This window comes from Sycon ciliatum, chromosome 6 (assembly GCF_964019385.1).
Source record: "Sycon ciliatum chromosome 6, ocSycCili1.1, whole genome shotgun sequence".
NCBI classification, from domain to species: Eukaryota; Metazoa; Porifera; class Calcarea; order Leucosolenida; family Sycettidae; genus Sycon; species Sycon ciliatum.
This window is the reverse complement of record NC_088648.1, coordinates 23544096-23554389: the sequence shown is the minus strand read 5'-3', so window position 1 is coordinate 23554389 and position 10294 is coordinate 23544096. Positions and strand designations below refer to the sequence as shown.

General features: G+C 45.3%; 1 protein-coding gene across 1 annotated transcript; it reads left to right on the top strand.

The window, feature by feature from the left end:
- Positions 1-7271: 7271 nt before the first annotated feature.
- LOC135818907 (uncharacterized) lies at positions 7272-9533 on the top strand. The gene is made up of 2 exons (XM_065332096.1): positions 7272-7867; positions 8843-9533. Exons 1-2 carry the CDS (start codon positions 7274-7276, stop codon positions 8990-8992), a joined length of 744 nt encoding a protein of 247 aa, XP_065188168.1. The 5' UTR covers positions 7272-7273; the 3' UTR covers positions 8993-9533.
- The last annotated feature ends 761 nt before the right edge of the window (positions 9534-10294 follow it).

Below are 10294 nucleotides of genomic sequence, written 5' to 3'. Positions count from 1 at the left end.
TGGCTGCGTAGAAATAAAGTAGCGGAGAAGACACGCTTACGCCTGTACAACCCTATCGTACTGCCGACATTCCTGTACAATTGCGAGACCTGGGGATTATCGTCAACAGCAATGGCCAAGGCAGACGCACTCCACCAGCGTCAAATGCGATCACTACTTGGAATACGATACCCAGACACAATCTCAAACGACGACCTATACCGCAGAACCAAGAGCAACCCTATATCAGACACAGTTGCATGTTGGTGACTACGAATGACCGGTCACGTGCTACGGATGGACACGGACACGCCACCGCAAGTAGCCATGAGCGGCTATTTTGACAAGGGCAACAAAGCACCTCGTGGACCACCAAGGTTGACACTGGCCACAAGTCTGGTCGCTCACCTGAATAAGCTGGGTGTGCCAATGAAGACCATGGAAGACCTTTCCAGGTGCCGACAACAAGCAGCAGACAAGACAGACTGGAAGAAACTGTGCAGCTCGACACCCGAAGAGAAATCAGTATCAGCAGCTACTACACCTAGCTGATGATGCTCACAAGACAGAAGCGGAAAAAACACTGAATTTCTATATTTAGTGCTCTACTACGCGAAATGTGCTATTATTATTATGACTTGGGGCTCCCCGCGTGCTAGTTTGTACGTGAAGTGTGTGGGTACAGTGAGGGCTGCGTCCCACCCGCCTGTGTGGATTCACAGGAAGTGTGAGTCACGAAGTCTGAGGAAAACGTTGAACGGTCTCTGCTTGGATGACGACTACACCATAGCTCAGTGCAAGTGGTTAGAGCATCGCTGGCTACAAGCGAGGGTCCCTGGTTCGAGTCCTGGTGGTGACAGTCAATTTTTTCTTCAGACTTTTCCCGTTTGTCTCTTTCCCTCAAAACCAGTTAATAATATTATTATTATTATTATTATTATTATTATTTTGAAGAAAGAACGCAGACAAGTTTTTGCCACGGATCCCACGGATCAAAATGTGACCTGTATGAGCATAATGGCGAGTTAAATTTATTTTTGTGGAGAAGAGGTTGATGCGACTTCACCAAATGCAAACTTCGTTTCCTTATGCACCGTGTCCACACCAGCAGCATCAGCCCTTTCCTGAAAGATAGAGTAGCCCTCCAACCTCCCAGTAACACCCGTGCTCAATACACAGTGTTTCGGGAAGCTCACACCTCATGATTTGAGCTTCAGAAGGCTGAGGAAGATTGTACTCGAAGGGCATCACTTATATAATGCTGTCCAGGAACAAACATCACCAGGGAAACAAACTTAAAGATATGCTCCCTTTCCAGCTTGACAAACAACTCGTGAACACCAGATAGCAGCGTGAGTCAGTGTCGCTCATGGAGGTGCTGAACAAGCACTGAAGACCGTTGGCCATTCACAACGTTGTTGCCTCCAAAACATCTATTTCCCAAATTCGGGCTGGGGCCAAAATGTGAGGAAGAGGTTGGTGCGACTTCGGCGATACTTAAGGAATTGTGTGTTGCTCCCTTCATGGGAGCTCGCGATTTTCCTGTCGACTTGTATCCTAACTTGAATGACGCACGACTGCCATACAGAGTCTCTGCAAGTTTGTATCCCTGGTGATGTTTGTGCCTGGACAGCACGATATAAGTGGTGCTCTTCGGGAACAATCTTTCTCAGCCTACTCAAGCTCAACTGATGAGGGGTGATTTTCCCGAAACACTGTGTGTTGAGCAGGGAGTGGGACTTTCTTGCTGGTTTGCCGAGGGGACGGTTCGATGGACTTCTCGTGCTCTCAGGATGGCAGTGGTAAGTCATTCAAGTGAGAATTCAAGTCGGCAGGGAAACCGGGAGCTCCGATGTAGGAAGCAACGCAAAATTCCTCAAAAATAATTTTTGCACAGGTGTATTGTACGCACATACGTAGATTGAGATAGATTTTGTCGGCCTTTCTGAAAAGTCTACAAGATCGAAAAGGTTTCGTACGACGCACGCGATGAGAACTACTTTCTTCCTTCTGGTTTGCCGGTTAGCACCATTTTCGTCAACATGCCGACAGCCAAGGCCGAACATAAAGTGATCAGTTGACTCAAGAAGGATCCGACGGATACGAGATCTTGATCTCGATCCCGATTCTACAAAGAGTACACAACCCCCAGAGTGTGCAACGCCTGATCCAGGTCTGCATAGGGTCTTGGTCGAGCGTAGTTGGATCTTCTGATGCCACGCGTACACTCCACACCAGAGCAAGGCCGGTCTCCAGGCAGGGCGCCGGTTTTTTTATAACAGGCTCGACCGAGAATCTCCGCGACTCCCTGGGTTCCCCATAGATATGTACGGTATTATGACGCAAAGATTATAATACGCTCGACCAAGACCCTAAACAGAGCTGCATCAGGCGTTGCACACTCGCGGGGCGGGGGGGGGGGGGGGTATATACACTTGATTCTACTAATCGAACATGCCTCTAGTATCATAATAATAAAAGTTAGATTTGGCTAGTGCGGGGCCCCTACTCAGTAGCTGTTTGTTTTTGTCCGCATATTTATTTATTTTCCGAGTTGGATTTGTGAATAAAGGTAAAAACTATTACAAAAATAGAATGGTCGTAGGAGATCGGGAATACTACTTATCACCGGAAGTGATTTAAAAACGGTTACCTGGTTGTCAGAACAATAGTGAAACATACGTTTTGCTTACCTCTCCCGTTTGTTCCAGCGGTAGAAACGAATCTCCTTCCATTGAGGTAAATCGGAAACTTGATGTTGGGGACCCGGTACTTGGTATAGTGATAACAATTGATATTAGGCCTAACGGTGCTGGAAGGTCGATATAATTTTACACTTCGAGGCTACTTTCTGAACCGAGTTGTACGTCAAGAGAAAAACCCAGACTGGCTTTTGAGGTGAGTGTACGTGTAACGTAATCTTGGGTTTGAAAGCAGTCAACGGAAGCCACACTGGTTCCAGTAAGCACGTCTCCGAGCTGGGCTAGCAGTTTAGCAGAACTGGCCAGGAGTATATTGACGGGCGGTACTGCATTGGCAATCATCTGTAGCTGGGTGAATTCCTCTGGCTGTCTAACCTGCAGTGCATTGTCGCTAATTGCGCAGGTCTGGGTGAGAAAACAGGACTCCATATCCATATCCGAGGCGCTGTCATCACTCTGCTCACTTCTGAAGGAGCTTTCCCCTCCACTGTCGCTATCAGAGCGAATTTCCCGATCTTTGTCCAAACTTGCTGAATGTGCTGACAAACAAATAAGTAGCACAAGAAAAGGAAATATAAGACTGTCCATAGCGAACGACTTCGAGCGCCTGTAAAATACAGAAGCGGAAAAATGGTGTTGAAAGAAGAGTAGAGTTCAAGAGAATGTACCGAATGTGCCAGCTTCACAGAAAATTATTAGCTATTGTCTCGTTCCAAGCATCGACGAGTGTCGGAGAAGATCCAGGGTTGCCTCCAAGCACGATGGGTTTTGCGAGCTAAAGATAGATTTCTCGTAGCTTTTGACAACGACTATGTTCTGATTAAACAAGCACAGGTTTAACTCAGTATACTCACGTTCTGATGTTGTATATACATATGCATAAACAAGGCCGGTCCTGGAAGCTCGAGGTAGAGTGCTCAATGTACGAATGTACAGAGCAGTATACACACACAACAGAGGCGAAAGGCTGTGTTAGCTGTAACTTTAAGTTTCACGCATCGGAGCGATCATCAGACAGCAGCATTCACTATCGAATTCTCTACGAGCAGGCCTAGATATTTGATGCTAGCGTCTTTAAACAGAGATACAACAATCACATGAGCACGACGAGGCATGAGAGGATGGAAAAAAGCACGGAGCTGTCCAAGTGCATATGGAAGCTCAAGCGGAAGAACACTCCGCACTCTGTGAAATGGGCCGTGATCACCAAGGCCCAGGCCTACTTGAACGCGACCAAACGGTGTCCCCTATGCCTTGCTGAGAAACTGGAGATCCTGAAAGCAGACAAAACGGTCAACATCAACAAAAGGTCGGAGTTGGTGTCGAAATGCAGACACGAGAACAAGTATTACCTGCCCAGATTCTCACCATCAGTTACGTGAGTTTTTCGACATGGCGCAACCTGCACCAGGTTTGGCGCCATGGTGCTTTCTCTCTCCCTCTTCGCTATTGCTGTGGTCTTGCGCTACCGTCGCTATCGCCTTCAATGACTCGGTAACACTGCCCTGTTATCGCCTCTATTCTCACCTATATCCGTTAACTCTCACAAAACAACTCAATACCATTGTCCCAATGCCACGTCTTCACTTCGCACATATGCACTAACTTCCACACTAGCATCAAATATCTAGGCCTGCTCGTAGAGAATTCGATAGTGAATGCTGCTGTCTGATGATCGCTCCGATGCGTGAAACTTTAAGTTACAGCTTACACAGCCTTTCGCCTCTGTTGTGTGTGCAAATATATGCATATAGTTATAATGGTGCATCTACATAATTCCCAAAATAAGGTCTTACCGGCAGTTTGATAACTTGTGTTATCTTATCGTCGTGTATGTGCGTCAAGGTCAAGCATGTAACTGGCCAACTTGGCTGTAGTAACTTGTATCTTGTTATCATATTGTGTGTGCGTGTAGTAACCTGTAGCTCGAGGGGTATGTCTGTTTCTTATGGTCCACATTAGTAGTAGTGTGTCTTTCCCCAGTTACATGCACCTAAACGCACATACACGACGATATCAAGGTAACGCAAGTTACCTAACTGCCGGTAAAACCTTAATTTGGAAATTATGTAGATCCACCATTAGTATATAACTATCTGCAACATCTGACCGTGAGTATGCTAAGGTGTAACTGGGGAAATTGGTTGTAGTAACTTGTGTGTTGTTATCATCTTGTATGTGCGTGTAGTAACCTGCAGCTCTAGGGGTTTGGCTGTTTCCTATGGTCGACATTCCATGCGGCAACTTGCAAGGCTTCTTCATTTTGTAAACTAGGCACTATGCACGATTTCAATCGTAGCAGGTAAACGTTAAGCAATTTGTGTAAAATTTGGAATCATTTAAACGGTTTTAGGACTTACCGAGTTGTATGTTCAATTTGGAAGGGGTCTGATTAAAGGTGAGGGCCGCCAAGACAAGCACGCCCTGAAAGTCTCACCCATGAAGGAAGTTGGCGGATGAACATGACTGTCGATGAGGATACTGGCAAGACCATTTGACTATACGGTCAAACCACGATTGGAGGACGCATACCAACATACCACATACCTTGCGTGGCTCTAAAGCTGCAAAAATATAATGATTGGAAAGCTAACGGAACACGAACCATGAAGAACCGAATTACCTACTTAAACAGTACTGTACTTTGACTATCACAAGTTGGATGAATGATAAGCAGCGGTAACAAGGAGCAGTTTCACACGGCGATCGCTTCTCCGCATAGATAAGGACGGCTAAACCGGTGTGCAATAATAGACTCGTGTGGGAAGCCAATGATAAATTTAGAAAAGAGAAAAGAAGCAATCAACTACAGGTTGCGCTGTAATATCCACTAACGTCACCAGTTACTTGACAATTAGCTCATGCGAATTCACCCCTCATCAGTTGAGCTTGACTACACAAGCTTGACTACACAAGCTCAACTTATGAGGGGTGAATTCCCCGAAACACTGTGTATTGAGCAGGGAGTGGTGCTTCCTTTCAGGTTTGCCGAGCGGAAGGTGCGACGTGCTCCTGGTGTGCTCCGGATGGCAGTCGTGAGTCAGTCAAGTGTCAAGTTCGGCAAGAAGCGTGTGCTCCTCGTTGGAGCAACCAACTTCTATTCTATAATGTAATAATTATTATAAATAACATACGTGGAGATAACAGATAATGCTATAAATGAAACAACCTGGGCACCCGTACTTCGAACACACCAGGCAAGGTAGGTAATAACGGTCGCAACAGTCTGTAATTGAAAGTGTTTGAAGCTTTTTACATTCACGAACTCCAGCCTGACCTACCATTCAGAAGTAATCAGTAACTAGCGGTCACTAATGGGACCATTGTGAATTGTGAATCATGTCTCTGAATCCAACTCTATCGTATGCTGCATGAGAGAGAGAGCATGCCAGGGAAGACCCATCCAACTTTTAATTTTAGAAATCCATGATGTCGTGGGCCTTCCTCTCGGTCGAGATCCAGGAGTTGATCCTTGCAGGAAGGGCTTGGAGAAAACGTCGTCTCCTAACATGGCCAAACCACATCAACTTAAGTTAAATTTCTTGACTTCGTTCGCCAGCCGCATCCTTGCTCCGATGATGTCATTGAGTTCTTCCAGGATAGATTGGTTGGTACGCCGGTCGTGGTATGTTACTCCTAAGAGTCGTCGGAAGCATTTCATTTCGAAGGACGAATTTCTTTTCATTGATGAGGCAGATAATGTCCAAGATTGGCATCCGTATGAAACAAGTAGTAAGGGCAGGGAAGACAAAAGAAACATTTCAATAACCAGGCACTGTGTGTTCCTTTCACGATTCAGTGTGATTGGTCACACTGCTATCGCCTCCGCACGATACACACGGTACCCACGTATTTCCTCAGTTGCAACCAGTCTAGGTAAAATGATTATTGAATAAAGCCGTCCATTGCACTGATAGTTGTCAGCGTGTGTTTCATCTTGCAGACGTTTAGCTATCATATCAGGATCACTCCAATACGCAGTCTTGTTCCTTTCCTGCTAATTGCCGTAATCTCCAATATTTGTAGAGTTGATGAGTTGGTAAAACCTAGTCAACTCGGCAGACCTCCTATCTGGGCATAGTGCTGGATATCATGGTGTTCCGTTGAGTACCTACAAGTACAAGTTGGTTCATTTTATCTTCCTGCCGATTGCCCAGCGTATCTACTCCGAACAAGTGATCCTGTCACCTCAAAATAATTTTCCAGCAGGGTTCTAAAAGCAAGGAAATGGGACAACCCATCCGTTTGCACTGTCTAAGTGTTAGAGTCGTCTGGCTGAGCGCTTGCAAAGAAGTAAGTTCTGTCATCCTGTTACGCATTGACAGCAGCCATGTCCTTGTGGCTTAATCGCTATAAGTACTATCTTCTACTCTGACGTCATTACTGTTTGAAGGCACGATTCACTTGCCAACAACACCACCCTCTGGCTCTATTACATGTATACTATTGTTGAATGTACACACTTAGGCAATATTACGGAGCCGATTACAGGAGCAAATATCTTCCCTTATAAAAGCTTGTGGGTGAACGTTCAGGACTCAGACCTGTTCGCATTTTCTCTTTCTGGTCAGGCAAACAACATGAGGTCAAATATGAAGACATTTGGGGCCGCTCTCATCTGCTTCTGCTGTTTGCACACCTTCACGCTGAGCGCTAAGTTGGATAGAGACTATAGAACCCGATCCGACAGCGACAGCAACAGTGCGTCTTCGGAGAGTTCTTCTGTTGACAGTGATGCTGGACCCTGCTTCCTCACTCAAACCTGTGGTACTGGAAATATCTTGGAATCTGCTCAACCAACTGAGTTCAACCTTATACGAACTGCTCTGGAGTCAATTACCTCTGAAGACGATCTGGTCTCAACGATAGGGGAGATATTAGACCAATCAAATCAAGGTGGAACTCCTCCCCCTGATTGCTTCTTATCATCTGTATTTCCTTTCCCACCCTCAACAATAATTCGTGTGAATGCGCAAGACGCCCTCGGGTTTTCCATAGAATTTGGACAAGCTCCGGCGGGATTAGGGGTGTTGTTTTCTTTCATCTTCACGGATCTGCCGTCTTCTTTTGGAGAGCTCAGCTATGACCTTGTTATCGCCAATACTGGAACCCCGTCCCTGGTCTCTGCCACGCCACGTTTTCGCGCTACCAATGGAGGAGTATTTGATCTGTTCCTTACTGGTGAGGTGAGTAAATGCTCGTGTAGAGAGCTAGCAAAATGGATGATAAATACTACCATGAATAAAACAGTGCAACATGCTTGATACACGCTCCCTTTGGTATAGTAATTATGTCCCCACCGAGTTTAGGAAGTGTTGACTAAACACAAATACAAAATGATCGTCCGCATTAATCAGCTCGTGGAGCAACCACTTCATTGCTGGTTCGTAATCCGAAGCCAATTTTGCTTCGAGGATTTTCAGTGTGTCGACATTGTTGGTGCACAGAATGAACAGAGGATATTTTATGTAGAATACACTAGCAACCATACCTGAGAATTTTCTTGATTGATCGTGTCTCAGGTGTGCATGCCTGCACAATGCGATTGCACCACATGTTTTTATAAGGGATTTCATAGTCAGTGAAGTGAGCGAAATGTGAAAAAAAGGATGTAGAGATTAGGAAACCCTAAGTGGAATGAATTGCACAGTTTAGTTCTCCCATTCGGCATCGTGTCTTCCAGTCAGGTCGTACTGTAGATATACACGATTCTTCTCACACCACCTCACACAAATCATTTAGCGCCCCTTCCGCTGTCAAGCTGCAGGTTAGCTCTGATCAATTCAGATTAATCATTAGACGAGGTGTTGAAAACCTTCAAGAATTTATTTTTCTAAAAATGATCTTCAGCGAACACCTGCATCGTTCTCTGTGGAAAAGAACCGGTGAGGGTTGAAAACACCTAAGTGTTAGAGACGTAACAGCTTCTCTCTGAAAACCACCATCGCCCTTGTTATTAAGTGCTGGAAACTACACTTAGACCTCGGTTCCCTCACGAGAAGGAAATGAATGTAACGATCTGTATATTTGGTCTTTTGATCACCTTTTTGCTTGCCAGATTTTTAAGTTGACTGTTGGGAGTGATGGTGTTTCTATCGATTCTGGCACATAGCAATAAGGCGCCTTTGTTTTATCATCTTCTGCGTCTTCTGCGTGAACAGGTGTGTTCCTTATCTCAACCCTTGGTGTGCGGAGGAGAGGCTCCAACGGACCCAACGTTACCTGCAGATTTACCAACATTGCCGCCTGCTCAAGCCGCTGACCTTGAAGCTGCTATGGCGTCAGTGCGAGGTGCTCTTTGCCCGCCGTAGCGGCAAACCGAATCTGTCCGGAATTGAATTGAACGCCGTTATTGACGTGATGGGTGCCAACATTGAACTTTGCTAGGCTTGCACTCATGGATACAGGCTCCTATTGATCCCCTCGTTCTCCCTCGTATGTAACACAATAACGGAGAGTATTTTTCTCCTCATGCCCAAGCCTCTTGTACGGGTAAAATACACACAAGAGCCACCTTAACCCTAGGACGGCCGCCACTTTCGGTACTCCTAGAACGGCCAAACGCTGTCATTTGACACCTGCATACATTTCCATGTCTAAGACCTATGATATAGGTTATTATAGTTTTTGTTTTCAGTGCTGGCTATCACTATCGGCATTTATGATATACACAACAATTTAGGATTCACCCAGACACTATTGTTGGCTATACGCAATTAAAATACAATGTACGCGTAACGGCAATTGCGAAGGATGAACTCAATTGCTGGCAAAACTTCAATTACTTGCATAGGAATTTCTTATAATCACAGAGTTACAATAACAAGCAATGTGTCAACGTCACTGGGCACATGAGGAACTGCTTTTCGGGGAATATGTGCTTTGGCATGATCGGATTACTCGACCGTCACGATGAATGACACACAGTAACAAGTACAAACATGGACTGACTATGAGCATCATTTTTTCACCAAGCTAACGCAGATGCTGCTAGAGATGGTTTAGGCTAGTAACGATTGCATGTTAGACTCTTTCAAAGAGGTATACCTTTCTCTTCTCCTTGGCTGGCACTTAGCAACCAGATGCCATAACTATCTACAAGCTTATTGACCAGTGCAGGAATGAGCGTTTTCTGGATGTGCATGAACTAGCAAAGGTCTGGGATATTGTGAAGGCGTTGATTCCTGTCCCATCTATTCATTTATGTAACCGCCTTGCAGGGGACATCTTCTGGAATGGTCTTTGTTGAGTAGATCTACCACATTCCATCGAAACGGTCGCAGACATATCTCGTCTTTTACTAGAATTGGACGATGTGGGGCTTCCTACTCTCACCATGTAAAACATATGGATCTAGGTGGTCTACACTAGGCGGACCATTGATAATTCTTGCTACTTCTACCTTCTTTGTCTACCATCTTTGCATCCTACAATGTAGTCTTGAAAAACAAAATGCAATCCGCGATTATTGGCAATGAAGTTAGATGGTATTTCACTGCAATTTCCCAAAGTGGTTCATACTGCAACTCTTTATTCTCCAACAGTTTCTTGACCAGTAATGCACTGATGATGAAGTTATCAGTTACGACTTAGCAATCACCTTCAGCAGCATC